We start from the raw sequence: 17,908 nt of genomic DNA on the forward strand, positions 1-17,908 counted from the left end.
TCGATTGCTCCTGATCGATTGCTTGTTAATCATACGCTGTTTGTTATTAGGCCAGAGGAGAACTGCCCCCCCGACTGAGCCTGGTTTCTCCCAAGGTTTATTTTTCTCCATTAGGTCTCCTGATGGGGTTTTGGTTTCCTTGCCACTGTTGCCTCTGGCTTGGCATGTTCAGTTGGGGATACATTTTTCTTAATTTTTCAACTAAATATCGAAATAAAGCTAATTATTAAACTAAATTAACCATATAAACTAAATTACTGCTCTAATTACTGATCTAAAACCCACACTGTCACTGTATGATAATTGAAATTAACTGATGACATTTTTTCTCCAGAATGGCTATACAGCTGAATAAAATTATGCTGCATTATTTTCCTGTTTAACACTGTAAAGCTGCTTTGAAACAATCTGTATTGTTAAAAGCGATATATAAATAAAGTTGACTTGACTTGACTCAGATTCTCACGTGTTGGATCGGATGAGAACGAAACAGACTAACTTGTGAAAAAGCCGAAATACTTCTTTTTGTAGCCTAAAGAAGAACATGCTGCACTTTAGAGATGAAATACTATCAGTTCTGTAGCCTATAGGACGATCATCTTTATTTGACCTTAAAGTTACATTGACTTAATTTGATTTAAAAAGCACCTGCTGTAGCATCTTATATTTTCCGTTGCACTAAACATTATTTGATTTAACATTTTGGAACAATTCTATACTTTGGTTTTATTTAATTTCACTGGTAAAGACTTTTTTTCTTTACACTGAATTTAAAAAAATAATGCTGATTTAAGTAACATCTTTGTTTGGATTGCAGAATATGCAGTTGTTGCCTTTAATTTCACCTTTCAGCCTTTTCATTTCCAACTCAATTTCCTGTTAATTTCAGATTGCGGACTTGTTTTCATTAGCCAAAAGCCAATTTAGCCTGTTAAATACCAAATAAACATCTTGTTCATGTATACTTTCATTCTTTTATTGTGTAAAAAAAAAAAATCGGAAATCGGTATCGGCCAGTTTTCTTGAAGAAAAAAACATCGGTATCAGAATCGGCCATGTAAAATCATGATCGGTGCATCGCTAGTAAACATACTGTCATTGTGACTATGTGTGTCCTCTTTCTTTTGACACATCTTGACAAATTAATTCATTATGATCAATGTATCACTTATTATTGTAAAACATTGATGCTTGGGTTTTAAATCTTTTGTAAACGACAAGAATGCCAACAAACGGAAACTTATATCATGTTCGTTTTGCGATCTGGCAAGTTTCCATTGATTTCTTTGATTCATTTCCTGATAAAATGTCCATTTGTTGGTGAAATGATCTGTATAGAGGGTTTCTGCAGGTTTCACCAAGTCAAATTTAAGACTTTTTGAGACCTTTATGAATTAAATTTAAGACCTATAAAGGAAATGCAGTCACAAGTTTACTTGCAAAGTAAATTAATTTATTCAAATTGAACATATCGATAAACTTGATAAACTTGCTCTTCCTCATTGCTTAATCCCACCAGGATTTCGCAACTTTTTTTTGTGAATTTTTAGATCAAAATTACTGATTTTGTGGTGATAATTTCCAGAAATTAGCATTTGCAATTTTTTTCATAATTAGGACACCACATTTACCATATTATGTATTATGTTAGATGCACAAAAGCCACACATGACAATATAATAAACTGAATACATAAATCTAGTTTATTTTGGTTTACAAATAATGCAGGATCTCAAAAAATGCATGTTGATTATTCATTATATTTAATAATCGCAGAAACACGAAAAACTGGAGGACTATTATCTGAAGAATAACATTTGTTTTGTGTCTGTGGTAAAATCTGAAAGAGAGTCTCCAATAACAAGAAAGCTGATTGGCTGCAATATGAGCTGTACAGGGCTCTACGCTAACATTTAAAAAATTAGGAGCACAGTCAAAAATTTAGGAGCACTTTCTGATCAATAACAAGTATTCCAATTATAACTTTCCCATTACAGGATGATCTTTGTCCCTTTAAATTAATGTCCAGGGGCATTTTTACCATTAGAAGAGCAATGTTTTCTAATCTTATTAAATGTATGCATCATCTTTTGTCAATTTCTTCAATTAAAATAGAAAAGTTGTTTTTAAAATGTTAATTTAAACAATAAATTCAGTTAGAGCAATAAGACACAATCAGACTGTAACCAATCAAATTAAATCAGCATCAAAAGTAGAAGTGGCACAGAAGTGGTGTTTAGATACATTTACATGCAGCTCATGGGTAAATAATGTTGTATAAATGTTTTAAATATAAGTTTTTGAATTTAGAAATAGGCTATGTACAAGTTAAACTTAGTTAAAATATTTATATTTTAAATAAAAAGTCCATGCAAAGTATAAATATGAAAATAAAACAGCCAGTAGGTGTCGGAGTCGTTCATTAAATCGTTCAAACGCAGATTCATTCGATCGAACCGCTTGGAGATGCACAACTGGTGTAGTTTTGATTTTCACGAAATAAACAGTATTGTGGCTAAAACATTGTTACTTAATATCAACTTGTCTATTGGACTTTTTTTTACAAGATCAGTATCACATTTGCAATCATGCCAATACTCGGAGCAATAGCAGTCCGTAACTTTTGGCGCTCTGGCGCTAATAAACAGAACTGCGTGCGTCTTGCGGAAGAACACTGCAGCCGGATCTACTTCTCTCTGTGTGTGTCTATGGCGAGTCACGCAGGGACTGTGCTCCTCCGCAGCCCGAACTGGAATTGAATAGTAATATAAACACTTATTATATGTGTACCGTAGTGATTCAGGGCAAGATAAAAACACGGTTTGGAAAATGGATTCATGATGTACTCACTCATATGCATCTAGTCATTTTTAAACACAATAAATGTTATGGACTGCAGCTGATAAAGATTAAATCAATAACTCATACAGGAGCGTTTTGTAATTTTTTATTAATTCATTTTTGGTGGCATTTTTGCCCCAAGCCCCTGTTAATTTCTGTCCTTGTTTATGATAATCCAAATGTGGTATTTCTAGTTAAGTTTGGCTGCAAAGAAACATCAGCGCGAGGAGTCTGGCCGCGTCACACCCGTTTCATCCAGACTGTGGTTTCACCTTTTAATCTGTGAAGTGTTGGTCCGTCGCACACGTTTTTTGCACATGCTCCGCTGACAGAAGGCATGAAAAGCAGTTGATTGCAGCACGAAACGTAACAGTTGCTCAGTCAGTCAGTGTTTGTAGTTTTTATTCCGATTGTATTGCATCTATTCATGAGAAGCGATCGGGTCACTCGCACCGGTGCGCCTAAATATTTTTCCGCAGTCGCACGCAGTAATTTTCAGGCGCCCAAAATGGTCGCTATGTAGAGCCCTGCTGCATATTGGTCTCATTTGTAGTCGTAACACAGCAAATTATATTTGGACTAGCGAATGAAAGAACTATCACGGAATAAAATTAAAAGAAACATTCTAAAGTGCTGCAGGATTTCAGTGAGCATTAGAGGTAGCGTTACATGGACGTAGGAAAATTAAGACCTGTTTTAAATTATTTAAGACCTAGAACAGAATATTTAAGCGAATTAAAGACTTTTTAAGGCCTAAAACTTTGATTTCGAAATTCTAGACTTTTTAAGACCCCGCGGAAACCCTGTGTATATTCCGGTCATATGAACATTACTTTGACAGTCAGCTATGGTAGAAATGCATTTTCCGCAAAGCTTTGAAACGATATGTATTGTGAAAAGTGCTTAAAAAAGAAAACGAAAAAGTGAACTCCATTGAGTATCTGCTACGAAAGCCTCATGGGAGTAGACTCGTGATTTGGTCGCGATGAGAGATTTCTTTTAAGAATCATGGGTAATGTAGTTTTTCACCAGGAATTCTGCTGGTAAACACAATTACTCAAGATGAAATGATGGGGGCTTATGGCTTCAACAAAAGCAAATACCATCGATTATCAGCGTTGTAGCTCACAGTAGGTCTGTATTTAAATGTTTCAAACTAGCGTGCAAAATCCCTTCCCCTTAATGGAGAAGATGAATGGGATAGCACTTTCCTTTACCACTTACAAACCATTCTGATCCTCACATAAACTCTACCGCAGACCAGCTTGGAGCACCGCTTCCTCACTGAGTAAACCCTAATGTCAAACACACCCGGGTCTGCAGCAGAAACCCTCGCGTGAAAGCCAAACGCGCTTGCGTGTTTGCTCGGGTGAAGTCACACACATCTGTGCGTAATCATCGTTGTCAGGCAACTTAGTAAAACATGTTCCCGATGTATCTTTAAATAGCAACACAGTTCTTATTTGAGAAGAACAACATCACAGTAAACGCAAAATAATGTGTAGACGTACCTGATGTAAGACACAACTCCATCTTCCACTTTCCTCTGCCAGCCAACCGGGATCTGAGCGATGAGCGCCGTACCTCCATCTTTTTCTCCTGCTGCACTCTCACTGCCCCCCGTCATTTTCTGCTCACACACATCCAGCTCCTGAAGACAGAAACCAGTTTCACTTCAGATCCAATTTAAATGTGGTTGTTACTCCGCTTCTGAGCATTTAATCTGGCTATTCTGGATTAAGTGGCCGTTTATAAAGTGTAAGTACAGGTGTCATCATGTAGCGACAACTACATTCACAATAAATCAGTGTAGAGACAGAAACCAGCTTCAAATCAGATCCAAACTAGATTTGATTAAGATCGACCTCACACTTCAGGTGGAAATGTGTTCACACTGAATCTAAATATGGTTGTCACTCCTCTTCTGAGCATTTAATCTGACTATTCTGGATTCAGTGGCCATTTATAAAGTGAATTAAGGTGTCTACACTACATGTGTTATTGTGTAGAGACAACTACATTCACAATAAATCCGTTTAGAGACAGAAACCAGTTTCAATTCAGATCCAATTTAAATATGGTTGTCACTCCGCTTCTGAGCATTTAATCTGGCTATTCTGGATTAAGTGGCCATTTATAAAGTAAAGGTACAGGTGTCATCATGTAGTGACAACTACATTTAAAATAAATCAGTTTAGGGACAGAAACCAGCTTCAAATCAGATCCAAATATAGATTAGATGAAGATCGACTCACACTTAAGACTTCTATCAGTTGGAAATGTGTTCACACTGAATCTAAATATGGTTGTCACTCTGCTTCTGAGCATTTTATCTGACTATTCTGGATTCAGTAGCTATTTATAAAGTGAATTAAGGTGTCTACACTACATGTGTTATTGTGTAGTGACAACTACATTCACAATAAATCCGTTTAGAGACAGAAACCAGTTTCAATTCAGATCCAAACTAGATTAGATGAAGATCGACTCACACTTAAGACTTCTATCAGTTGGAAATGTGTTCACACTGAATCTAAATATGGTTGTCACTCCGCTTCTGAGCATTTAATCTGACTATTCTGGATTCAGTGGCCATTTATAAAGTGAATTAAGGTGTCTACACTACATGTGTTATTGTGTAGAGACAACTACATTCACAATAAATCCGTTTAGAGACAGAAACCAGTTTCAATTCAGATCCAATTTAAATATGGTTGTCACTCCGCTTCTGAGCATTTAATCTGGCTATTCTGGATTCAGTAGCTATTTATAAAGTAAAGGTACAGGTGTCATCATGTAGTGACAACTACATTTAAAATAAATCAGTTTAGGGACAGAAACCAGCTTCAAATCAGATCCAAATATAGATTAGATGAAGATCGACTCACACTTAAGACTTCTATCAGTTGGAAATGTGTTCACACTGAATCTAAATATGGTTGTCACTCCGCTTCTGAGCATTTTATCTGACTATTCTGGATTCAGTAGCTATTTATAAAGTGAATTAAGGTGTCTACACTACATGTGTTATTGTGTAGTGACAACTACATTCACAATAAATCCGTTTAGAGACAGAAACCAGTTTCAATTCAGATCCAAACTAGATTAGATGAAGATCGACTCACACTTAAGACTTCTATCAGTTGGAAATGTGTTCACACTGAATCTAAATATGGTTGTCACTCCGCTTCCGAGCAGTTAATCTGACTATTCTGGATTCAGTAGCCATTTATAAAGTGAATGAAGGTGTTTTGACAGAAACCAGCATCAAATCAGATCCAAACCAGATTTGATTAAAATGGACTCTCTCACTTTGGGCTTATTTTCAGCTGTGGATTGTGTTCACACTGAATATGGTTGTCACTCCACTTCTGAGCATTTAATCTGACTACTCTGGATTTAGTAGCCATTCATAAAGTGACAGAAACCAGCTTCAAACTAGATTTAATTAAGTTGAGATTGTGTTCACACTGAATCTAAATATGCCACTCCGCCTCTGAACATTTATCTGACTATTCTAGATTCAGTAGCCATTCTTAAAGTGAATGAATGCGTTATGTAGTGAAAAATACATTTAAAATAAACCAGTGTAGTGACAGAAACCAGTTTCAATTCATATCTGATGAAGATCGACTCACACTTACTTCAGTTGGAAATGTGTTTACAATGAATCTAAATATAGTTGTCACTCAACTTCTGAGCATTTAATCTGTGACTATTCTGGATTCAATATTCATTCATATATTTTGCTTTAGTCAAAACTGTTTGCAGAGACACTGCTATGGTATTCACAATGTAAATCATCAAGGGTTTGAGCATGACCGGAAAATGACGGGAAAACATTGCAGTGTGTACGATTCATGGCGTTTAGAAATTCTGTAACTTAGCACTTTGTACCTTTTCATTTTTATACAGCCTTGGTCAGCACCATTCGTGAAATACACCCTTTAGAGGACATATACGAGGCATTAACGAAGCACAACGCAACAGAACAAATCCGTCTTGACCCACAATCCTCAGCGGTCCTATCAAATGGACTGGGATGCTTCTATGGAACCCTCCACGAGATGACAACCTGAAAACATAAAGAAAAATACATTTCAGTTGGGATCGACATTGCTTGAGTAAAGAAACTATTTTCAATAGAACCATTGGAAAAATGTATCATATTGATAGAAATACTAGATGATATTTGAACATTTAGATGACATTGATATACAACAAGGTAGTGTTTGATCACCATATATAAAATACATTTCAGTCGGGATTGACATTGCTTCAGTAAACTATTTTAAACAATTTATGAATATAACCATTGGAAAAAATAAGAAATACTAGATGATATTTGAAAATTTAGATGACATTGATACACAACAAGGTAGTGTTTGATCACCATACATAAAATACATTTCAGTCAGGATTGACACTGTTTCACTAAACAATTTTTGAAAATAACCATTGGAAAAAATAAGAAATAGTAGATGATATTTGAAAATTTAGATGACATTGATATACAAAAAGGTACTGTTTGATCACCATATATAAAATACACTTCAGTCAGGATTGACATTGCTTCCGTAAACTATTTTAAACCATTTTTGAATATAACCATTGGAAAAATGAATAAATACTAGATGATATTTGAAAATTTAGATGACATTGATACACAACAAGGTACTGTTTGATCACCATATTGATGTACCACGGTTTCTAGCACAGAATACCATAGTAGGGTAGGGTACAGGTCCATAAACACGGTACTTTTTCGTTAGTGTACAGTTCTGACATATGGTTGACAGTTGAGTGAAAAGTGACAGTTGAAACTGATCCTGAACGCGCCAAGTCAAAAATTCAAATGTAAGTAATCGAGATGATATCACAGACGAAATCCATGAAATTTTAACGGTTTTTATTCTGGCATTGAGGCGGGTGACCGAGAGCGGCTAACGCTCAGGCTATGACGGGATCTGACTGGCGGAGCAGCGAGCTAAAGAGTAAACAAACCACCAAATATAAAAAGTGCGCGAAGTTTCGGAGAAATGAGGACGTAAATACGGAAAGAAAATAGAAATACATCCGCCCAAGTACCACACTGGTACTTTTGAAGACTGTACGTCCCGAAGAATAAACAAATGTCGCGAATTGACGGCTAGCTGGCCCATTCTTAAACATCCCATTTATATTGTGAGCTTATGGGACATGCGATAACACTCCGATATTAACCGACAAAGCGGCCTTCGTTACATTAAAACGGAAGCGTTCTAGTTTGTCGCGTCGCGTCCAGCGTAGACGCGCTGTTAGCTTTCTTTAGCTCGCGGGCTACGTACCTCTGTGTTTACGAAGTTTCCTGCTTCTTCGGCGCGCTGCACAACACAGGCGAAACACAGAACAAGCGTCTCGGTGGACTTGAGTTGCAAATGTCGCCGTCGCGGGAGCTGTTATTAACGCCGTGTGGTTTTTAGGCACTTCCCCGCGTCTTCATCCATCCGAGCCGTCCTGCTTAAAAACAAAGAGCAATAACGCTTGGTTTTATTGCGCCCCGTGCATTGTCGTCCAATTTCGCGTGAATCCTGCTCGGCCGCGGAGCGTGCGATCGCTTCATTCAAAGGTTCGGCGCCCTCCTAAGCGTCTTTATTGTGTGCATAAGCGAGCGAGGCGTTGATTGTGGCTGTGTGATGGTGCTTTTAGTTTATCTTCGTTTCCAAGTTCCTATTTTTCCTTAGGATCCCGTGCCAAAAAAAAATCATGGAGTTTTCGTCCACGCATGCGCAGTGGCTGCTGTCGGGGTTGGGAATTCCGTACAATTTCGAAGGCACTAGGAGGCGCGAGAGAGCCACTCGTGAAGAGGAAACGCGCCCTAGTACAAGAATAATGGATATACACTTCTGTAGTTTGGTCTACACCGTTTTTAACTTTTAATATTGTTAAATAAATATGTGTAAGGTATTGTTTAAAAGAAAAAAAATCTGGGCCGCATTTAAACAAGCCTGTGACATCATCTCAATCAGTTAAATTTGAATGTTTGGCGTTGAGTATGTTTCAACTGTCACTCTAATTGTAAGATATTGTTTTTACGTCGCTCCATAGAGGATTTATCTTCAGATGTTATACTCGAAATTGAGAAATGTTATTAATAAGTATAAGTATTTTAGTTATAAACTGGTTGTACCAGTCTCTATAAAACAAAACAGTCGTCTTTTATGTTTTTCTGTGCAGTCAATAAAGAAAAGAAGAAGAAGAAGAAAAAGCTAGGCTGCAAATGTTCAGTTAACGATTTCCCCCCGAATTTATGATCAGCCTCAAACTACTCGAAATGTCATTTAAATTGAATTCAAACGCTCTGGTAACCTTAGATGTTCGCGAACTTCATCTGGAAATGTGGTTTCATTGAATTGAGCAGGAGGCGAGAATATCCTGAGAGAAAGATATTTCTGCTCGTCTGCCATAAAACGATTCTACACACACGCATATCTTTATTGGCCTTATTGTGTCAGTTAGCTGAGAAAACAAAAAAATGGTTCGCCCGTAAGTACTTTATAATTACTGAGGGAAATCGCAGATAAAACCCATTTAGTGTGGAGGAAAGATGTAGGAAATCAGGGATATTTCTAAGCATATGGTGTAGTAAAACGTCTGTTATTCTCCTGTGCGGAAATGTGATTCGCTGGCACAATATATGAACATTTGGGTGTGAGTCTTGGGTGCGAGTTAGAAATATAAATCAGATCAGCCTCCTACTGCGACGAAGGCAGGTAACTTTCCCAAACAGCGCGAGTTATGGAGAGTTAAACCTGTTAAAACTTCAAAGGAATGTTGAGTAAACACAACTTTGGGGAATAAAAGCATAACCTGCCAATAGAATTACACGCTCGGAGGTGATAACCATTAGGCAGTGGGGAGACTACACAGCAACAGCCAACCGATCGTGACGTGTTCGCGGCGTCTCCACGCGAGCGGTGCCCTGCTCCTGGAAACAGTATTTGAGCTTTCTATTCGCTAACCTTACGCGCATCCCACTTGCGCTGTTGCTAGGCAATACATTGCACGCTTTGCACCATGCAAGTTTAACTACTTAACTCTTGTGTTTGGAATAGTTTCAGAATACTAACGAGATGAGTCCCAGGTGACATCAGTTGGCCAGGAGTTCCAGGTCACCCCGCGTTCTATAACATCTATCATTGTAAGCAGTTACAACGGAGCCTACCTGTTATTTAAATACCATAGTAAACGAATAACCAACGTTTTATTTACCACAGGACAACACAACACTATTAACGGTCAAATCTGGGCTTCATCTCAATCACTTAAATTTGAATTTTTGAATTGGCGCGTTGAGTATCAGTTCCAACGGTCGCTTCAACTGTCACTCTATATGCGTGTTTGACATTAATACACAACCAGTGTTATTCCAACATTCCCAGTGCCACAGCAACAGTCTTAACTAGGTTATATACTCGGGCTGAAAAAAATACCAGGGAGGTTTTAGGGTTCAGATCAAACCAAGAAAGTATATCGTTTAACAAAACGTGCTGCTTCTACACTCTATAGAAGAACCATTATTGGAACAGTTCTTAAAACCATTTTTAATAATCTAATGAACATTATTTTTTGCACTATAAAATAACTTTTTGTCCAATGGATGTTCATTGAAGCCAATAAAGACCGTTATTTTTGCTGTCAAAACACATCTTGTAATTCATTTGGATGACAGCATTCTGTACATCCACACTTCGAGAATCTATATGTTATACATTCAGGGCGGGTTCTCGGACAAAGATTAAAACCTAATCTTGCGCTGATGGAGATCTTTAAACACTTATCTGTGAACTAGATTCTGACCTTTACCATTCCAACGTCACTTTATGGGCTCGATTCTAAACAGGTGTTGAACAATATGTAATAATACCGAACAACTCAAGTCCTTTCTTCTTCTTCTTGAAGCTATACCGGTTGTATTCTCGTTGTTATGTTGTCAAACGGACTGGAATGAATAAGGAACGCAGTTCGGGTGGGGTGGGATTGTTCAAACTCCTATGGAATATCCTCGTTCCATATAGTGCTGAACTGGATGCATTTGGAAACATGAAAGAATCGCCTCAGGTCACTAGAGAGGAATTATTAAAGATGAAAAAAGAGCGAACAAATGCGTACAATATCACACGAATATTAACGTTGCCTATTTTTATAGGTGCATATGCGAACGCAAGCAAAAATGGACACATTTTTCCTACATCCTTATAGGGTAGTTTGTCAGTTTTTTCTTTTTTTTCTTTCTAACGAAAGGTTGTTTAATAAAACATGCTCGGGTTCTGCTAGTCTTATCTCCAACTAGAAACCGGTTGCCAACGATTGCATCATTCCTTTCATGTGACTCCCTTACGCCCCAAATTCGTCCTGGCCGTCTTATGACTGCATCACATCTTCCCGCTCACACAAACTCGCGCAGAGCGAGACAACCAGCAAAGTCATCAAGTCCCGCCCAGCGCGCCTGCTCATTGGATGTCTCTAAGCAGAAGAATTTCGACCGCCTCGCGTGATTGGCGCACACGGCCGACCATCTCCTGTCAGTTTCTCGTAATCTCGGTTAGGTTGCACCTTGAGATCCTTCCCCCAGAGTTCGGTTGGAGTCACTCTATAAATGTCCCCGGGAGTTTCCGAAATCCACACTCGGTGACTTCAACTGAACAATGGTTAACATGAGCTATCACCAATCTCTACAAAAACACACACAGACCCTGAATCCGAAACAGCCGAGGAAAAGAAATAATAAAAAGAAAAGGGTGAGTGTCATCCGTCTATTTTTCTATTCTTTATTGTGATGTACTTTTCTTGCTGGTGTGTGTCAAGCTTTTCCTTCAGGAAAACAGGAATGCGCGTGTTTTGGCGACTATCCCGGGCTGTTTTTGGAATACAGTTGCTCAACTCAATTTTCACAGGATTTCCCCCTTTCCCCGTCCGCGATTTTCTTTCTTTAACCCAACCTCGTTGCGCCTTTTCTTCCTGGTTATCATACACAATTACTTTAATAGTTATTTACCAACAAAACCACGCGATGACAGCTGTCATTTCGCCTCAATCGCGGCATTTTAGACGCGCAGGCGAACTTTTTTTGCGAACGTTTTATTTGTAACGGTTATTTTGTGATTTGTTATTGATCGCCAGCTACGCCTCCTCGACGGAACTGCGCTACGTCAACTTTTTACACTTCAAGAAATCAAATGAGTGCAGTCATGGACGCTAACTCGCGGTGTTTTTATATCGCTAAAGTACTTTTAAAGTGTTATATCGGTGTGAAGTGTTCGCCCTTTGTTTCCTCGCTCCCGTACTTTGATTCCATGACGTCATTGGCTCGCTGTCAGTTTCGTAAACCCCCGCTCCAGATGGGCACAATTACAGTAGTTTATAAAAGAAAATTCATTTAAACTATTTAAAGGTGACTTAAGAAGTTCCTTATCGTGTTTAGACATTTTAAAATATTCTATGTAGTCAACCTTTGGAGTAACCAGCCAGAATACAACAAACAAATGCCATTATTCAATAATAGATCATTTAAATTGTATTTTTTAAAGTTAAATAACGCTTTACACAGCATTTATACATTATTCACAGCGTAATTATATAAATATTATATAAAAAATATCATATTATATAAAAAAAATTCGAACGCTCGTGAGTGCCTCAGGCTCAAATGTGCCGCGGACATTTAAAGTCGCGTTTATATCTCCGAGTTGTGAGGTAATTTCAGCTGGACTTGAATGTCTTCGCTTGTTTTGACAGACCGTCTCCTCTCAGACTCACACAGAGGGCGCCCTCGAGCACACAATGCGCCTTTGTTTACATAAAAAAATACAATGACCTAATTTTAGATTCAAGATTAAAGAATCAATAATTGCTACGGGTTATTATTACGAGCATTCGACCAAGGCCCTTCATCTTTGTTCTTGCATGTGTTTGTTTCATATATATATATATATATATATATATATATATATATATATATATATATATATATATATATATATATATATATTTATTTATATATTTATTTATTTATTACACACACACACATAATTATATATAAATAGTTTTTGAGCTGTTCCATTTTTTATTTCTCTAGAGTTATTGGGACAAAATATCGCCACCGACCCACATTCAAACTTGATTGACAAGAGACACTTTTAAAGGTGAGCACCTTTTTTTATAGTTTACATTTTGTTTTTATTGAAGCACGAGAATGATCTAAATAAACATTAAAGGGGGCTACAATAAATGATAATAAACCTCTGCTCATGCATGCTTCTGAAACCCTCATAAAGCTGCTAATTTATGTATTGTGCAATAACGCCGCTCGGCCACTATGTGTCCCTGTTGCACCCAGTGGCCGAGCGGTCAATCTGATTGTCGCGTGTAGGTCACCCAGATAAATCGGCCATTCCCAAAACCTGGTGCAGGTGTGCTGACGTGTTAAAGCTCCCTCTAGACGTGTCGTCCTCGCAGCATTCAGAGGTTTGTTTTCATCACTTCCTCTAGAGAGTTGATTTATTTTTTGTGGGTCAGGTCTGGTGTGCTAGGTGTGGGAGCATATCGTATTGTGTCTGTGGATAGCGACTGATTGGTGCGATGACTGCGGAGTGGCTGTACCCCCCTGGTGTGGGGCCGCTGTGTGGTGCAGAGTTGGAGGCGTGGTATGAAGACCTACAGGATATATTGGGCTCCGACGCAGGCGGGGCCAAACTTACGCGAGCCCCGCCTTGCTCCGAGGTCAGTAACGCCAAACGCTGTTCTACAGTCGCGTCCGTACGACGTTTTTCCTTAACGGTTTGTCTAATTTCGCCTCTCATGCAGAAGGAGCCCGAGTTTCTGGATGTGTTGGAGAGCTGCTCGCTCACCTGGTTGACGGAGGGGCAGGTATGGGGCGACGGCGTGCAGCGAGTGACCGAGGACCTGCCGGCTACGCCAACGCCGCCGCGACAGGAGGAGCGGAGAGCCGGCGATTCGGAGCACACCTCGTCCGGAGGAGACCTGCTTCCGCCAGAGTTCTTCGAGCTCCTCAGCGAAGGAGGCGTGGGCTCGGTGGACACGATGGTCGGCGGAGGATACCACCTCCACCCGCCTCCATCTCCGGCCGCCAGCGAGGAGGAGCTCCCCACGGTTCCTGACACGTCCTCCTCCTGCTCCTCGGCGTCCCGCTCGCCCTCCCTCAACTGCTCCCCGCCCGCATCCCCTCCCGCCTCCTCGCGGCCGGGCAAGAGGAAGCGCGGCGGCGAGAAAGGAGGCGCGATGTGCTCGCCGTCCCCCGGGAAGAAGAGCAGAAGAGAGCGCGAGCAGGAGAACGAGAGGAAGGTGCAGGAGCTGACGGATCAGAATGAGCGGCTCAAAGCGGAGATCGAGCGGCTGGGAGAGGAGGTGCAGAGGACGCGCCGCGCGCTCATCGAGAGACTCGTCAACACCAGGAGGTGAAGGAGCAACGGGACAGAAGGGCTTGAAGGGAAGCGAACAATTGACCATGAAATGCACATTTAGAAGGAGATAAAGGACACGTGGGACGGGGGGGAGAGAGGGAGTGTCTCCCACCGAGAGAGAAAGAGAAAGTCAGATTAAGCCGGAGAAAAGAAAGAATGTGGAAACACGTCCCGGTCAAAACTCGGCCCAAATTCATAATGAATATAATTAGGCATTTGATAAATGTCACAATTGAAAAAAATGAAATTAGATGAATGAGAAAAACGCCTCATTTTAAAATTATTACTATGCTTTTTAAATTGTTTAACGAATGACACTGCAGATTAAAGGGCGACTGCATTACTGCAATAAAAACATCAGGAGCGGATTAAAAACACTAATACAACAACCAAATTATCAAAGAACACAAATTAAAGAATTACATTTTTATTAATGTAATGCAAAATATGCACTTGACTTATTTATATATCACTGAGGTATTTGCATTGTAATTTTTCATTCATGTTTTAAAATGGACATAAATTACAGATGGAGATTGAATTTGACATCTTATTACTGTAATGCAAAGAGCAAATGAGATCAATTAGAAAACAAAGCCTAATTTTACCATTCAAATGACTGATATAACGTTTAAATCCGCAAAAATAAAATGCATGATGTTTAAATGTTACAATGTATGACACTTTGAATAAATTAAAGAACGAGAAAGCAAAATTAGAAAATTAAGCCTAATTTTACGGTTTTTACATTTTTGGAGGTTAAATGTTACAATTGAACAAGTGATGAGATTGCATTACAGCAATAAAAATATCAAAAGCAAAGAAATTAGACAAAAAAAAACATTTTGTGCTTAAATAAAATAACCAATTTAAAACATTTAAATCCGCCAAAATTAAATGTAAGATGTTTAAATGTTACAGTTTAACGGATGACACTACGAATAAATTACAGAATGAGAGATTGCATTACAGCAAAATGGTGAAAATAAAGCCTAATTTTACGGTTTTTAAATTTTTGGAGGTAAATTAAAATGACTAACACGCTCTTTTACACATTTAAATCAGCAAAATTGAAATGCATGATGGTTAAATGTTACAATTTAACGTATGACATTTAGAATAAATTAAAGAATGAGAAAGCAAAATTAAGCCTAATTTTACGCTTTCTACATTTTTGGAGGTAAATTAAAATGACTAACACGCTCTTTTACAACATTTAAATCCGCCAAAATTAAATGCAAGATGTTTAAATGTTACGGTTTAACGAATGACACTATGAATACATTAAAGAATGAGAGATTGCATTACAGCAATAAACATAAGCGTGCAAAATTATAAAAACATAATTTTACGGTTTTCATTTTTATTTATGGAGGCAAATTAAAATGACTAACACGCTCTTTCACACATTGTAATCTGCAAACATGAAATGCATGATGGTTAAATATTACACTTGAACAAGTGACACTGAATAAATTAAAGAATGAGATTGCTTTTGATGTTTTTATTGCTGTAATGCAAAGAAATTGGACAAAATTAAAATGACTAATGCGTTGTTTTAAACATTTAAATCTGCCAAAATTAAAGGCAAGTGCTATTGTTTAAATGTTACAGTTTAACGAATGACACTACGAATAAATTACAGAATGAGAGATTGCATTACAGCAATAAACATAAGCATGCAAAATTCGAAAATAAAGCATAATTTTACGGTTTTTACATTTTTGGAGGCAAATTAAAATGACTAACACGCTCTTTTTCACATTTTAATCCGCAAAAATGACATGCATGATGGTTAAATGTTACAATTGAACAAGTGATGAGATTGCATTACAGCAATAAAAACATCAAAAGCAAAGAAATTGGACAAAATTTAAGTTTTTTTTAAACATTTTAATCGGTCAAAATTAAAGGCAAGTGCTATTGTTTAAATGTTACAGTTTAACGAATGACACGACGAATAAATGACAGAATGAGAGATTGCATTACAGCAATAAAAACATCAACGAGCGAAGACGAAACTAGATTAAAAAACGAAATGCGCTAAATTAAAACGTTTTAAACCAGCAAAGAAGGACACAAATTAAAGAATGAGATTGCGTTACATTAAAAAAATCCTTCGTTGTATTGAATTCGGGGTGTTTCGACCGGGTTCGTGGGGTTCACCTAGCCCAACTTTCGGTGTAATTGAAAGAGGGAAGAATGTACACGAACTGCAATAACCGGCTGTAGATGAAGATTGTACCTGTAAGCGAGATCGGTCTGTAAACGACAGGGCTTTAAATGTGTCCATTAGTAGCTCAGGACGAGTGTGAGCCGCTTCTCTCTGCGCTCACCACCAACCCGAGGCCTCGAAGTGTGTGTGTGAGTGTGTGTGTGTGTGTGTGAGAAGCTATGAATGGTGATTTTGCTCTCACGTATGTCTCTTTTTCAATATTTTGAGTTTTATTTTATAACACTCTCTGCCTCTGATCATGCCTATTTTTCTATACGTGTATCACATGATCATCCTGTATAATCATCGACCTTCCTCTTACTGGGGTAAATGTGCATGCCCGGTTACTGTAGCCTAGCACATTTTTATCTGGATTTTATTTAGACTTGTATTACACACATTTTGCTATTAAATTTTTTGAAATGAGCCGAATGGAGTCTGTGAGATTTGTGTCTTGGTGTTTATTGAGTGTGTGAATGACACGGATAATCATACATTGATTTTATTGCATTTTAAAAAGGATTTCTCTGCATGTAAAAATGTTTATAGGGGTGCAATATTGTAAATATAGAGTTTATTTGTCTTCCTCGTGTTCACCTTTATTTCTTCTTCCCTTTGGGAGCGTTTTGCTCCGCGGTCTTGCCCTCCGCGAGGGAAAGCTGTTTTTTCAGCTCAACTAATTTGGTGACTTCCTCCCCAATGACCGACTTCTCGGCTTTCTGAGCCTTCAGAGCTCGCACTTTATCACCCTGGAACACACACACACACACCAATGCATCATAAAAATATACATAAATCACACCTTCAGTTAAAGACTTGTGTTCAAGTGTATTAAATGACCCAAAAAATCCTGTTAAAAACATACATTTATACATATTAAATAGCATTTTTAATAAAAATAATTGTAAAATCCTGTTAAAAACATACATTTATACATATTAAATATCATTTTTAATAAAATAATTGTAAAATCCTGTTAAAAACATACATTTATACATATTAAATATCATTTTTAATAAAAAAATAATTGTAAATATTCTAAAATAATAACGGATTTAAACAGACAAATGCAGATACTAAGGCGCCACAATGTTATTTGGAAGAAAATGGCGGCGCACTTGAACTTTCCTCTATTAGATTATATTGAAAAGACAAAATTCTGGTCAGGAAAATTGACATCTCTCTTTATTAAAAATATGTGAATGATTTTATGATCATATTTGCGTAGTTGTGCTGGTAGTCGATCACTTTATTTGTGGTAACGCAACGACACATGACAAACTGTGCAGCAATTTTTGGGCCGGGCCGTCATAGAAAATTATAAACGTGCAAAAACAAGAGAGAACCAATGAAATATTAATAACTGATCAATGTTTGCTTTATCGCCCTG

General features: G+C 38.0%; 3 protein-coding genes across 13 annotated transcripts in view; 1 reads left to right on the top strand and 2 right to left on the bottom strand.

The window, feature by feature from the left end:
• Positions 1 to 8,575, bottom strand: part of mbd6 (methyl-CpG binding domain protein 6) — a 54,344-nt gene extending 45,769 nt beyond the window's left edge. Inside the window, exons 1-3 of one of the 2 annotated variants that reach the window (XM_079841698.1) lie at positions 8,169 to 8,575; positions 6,739 to 6,916; positions 4,353 to 4,492 (exon numbers count right to left, since the gene is read on the bottom strand). In XM_079841698.1, coding sequence (XP_079697824.1) covers positions 4,353 to 4,468 — 116 coding nt within the window. In that variant the 5' untranslated portion in view covers positions 4,469 to 4,492; positions 6,739 to 6,916; positions 8,169 to 8,575. Of the gene's footprint in view, positions 1 to 4,352; positions 4,493 to 6,738; positions 6,917 to 8,168 lie in introns of those variants that run through there. The other variant, XM_079841699.1, reaches the window with a different exon arrangement.
• Positions 8,576 to 10,333: 1,758 nt separating this feature from the next.
• Positions 10,334 to 16,944, top strand: ddit3 (DNA-damage-inducible transcript 3). 9 transcript variants are annotated; one of them, XR_013818353.1, is made up of 6 exons: positions 11,505 to 11,621; positions 12,959 to 13,025; positions 13,220 to 13,347; positions 13,447 to 13,602; positions 13,687 to 14,648; positions 16,140 to 16,944. XR_013818353.1 is itself a non-coding variant. In XM_079841707.1 (5 exons), exons 4-5 carry the CDS (start codon positions 13,462 to 13,464, stop codon positions 14,299 to 14,301), a joined length of 756 nt encoding a protein of 251 aa, XP_079697833.1. In that variant the 5' UTR covers positions 11,505 to 11,621; positions 12,959 to 13,025; positions 13,220 to 13,347; positions 13,447 to 13,461; the 3' UTR covers positions 14,302 to 16,944. The 9 variants fall into 9 exon arrangements, 6 of the variants coding, with proteins under 6 accessions (XP_079697829.1, XP_079697833.1, XP_079697834.1 ...); XR_013818351.1 differs by lacking the exon at positions 13,220 to 13,347 and having other exon boundaries at positions 11,504 to 11,621; positions 13,399 to 13,602; positions 13,687 to 15,083; positions 16,121 to 16,944; XR_013818352.1 differs by lacking the exon at positions 13,220 to 13,347 and having other exon boundaries at positions 11,504 to 11,621; positions 13,399 to 13,602.
• mars1 (methionyl-tRNA synthetase 1) overlaps positions 16,190 to 17,908 on the bottom strand; it is a 59,288-nt gene continuing 57,569 nt past the window's right edge. Inside the window, exon 21 of one of the 2 annotated variants that reach the window (XM_079841701.1) lies at positions 16,190 to 17,267. In XM_079841701.1, the coding sequence (XP_079697827.1) occupies positions 17,118 to 17,267 (150 nt within the window). In that variant the 3' untranslated portion in view covers positions 16,190 to 17,117. The remainder of the gene's footprint in view (positions 17,268 to 17,908) is intronic. The other variant, XM_079841700.1, reaches the window with a different exon arrangement.

Source organism: Gobio gobio (assembly GCF_949357685.1).
Source record: "Gobio gobio genome assembly, chromosome: 17".
NCBI lineage: Eukaryota > Metazoa > Chordata > Actinopteri > Cypriniformes > Gobionidae > Gobio > Gobio gobio.

Bases quoted from the DNA above. Each gene is read 5' to 3' on its own strand.
- ddit3 (XM_079841703.1), top strand. From the start codon at position 13,462: ATGACTGCGGAGTGGCTGTACCCCCCTGGTGTGGGGCCGCTGTGTGGT. The intron at 13,603-13,686 runs GTCAGTAACGCC...CCTCTCATGCAG, and splicing joins GAGCCCCGCCTTGCTCCGAG to AAGGAGCCCGAGTTTCTGGA.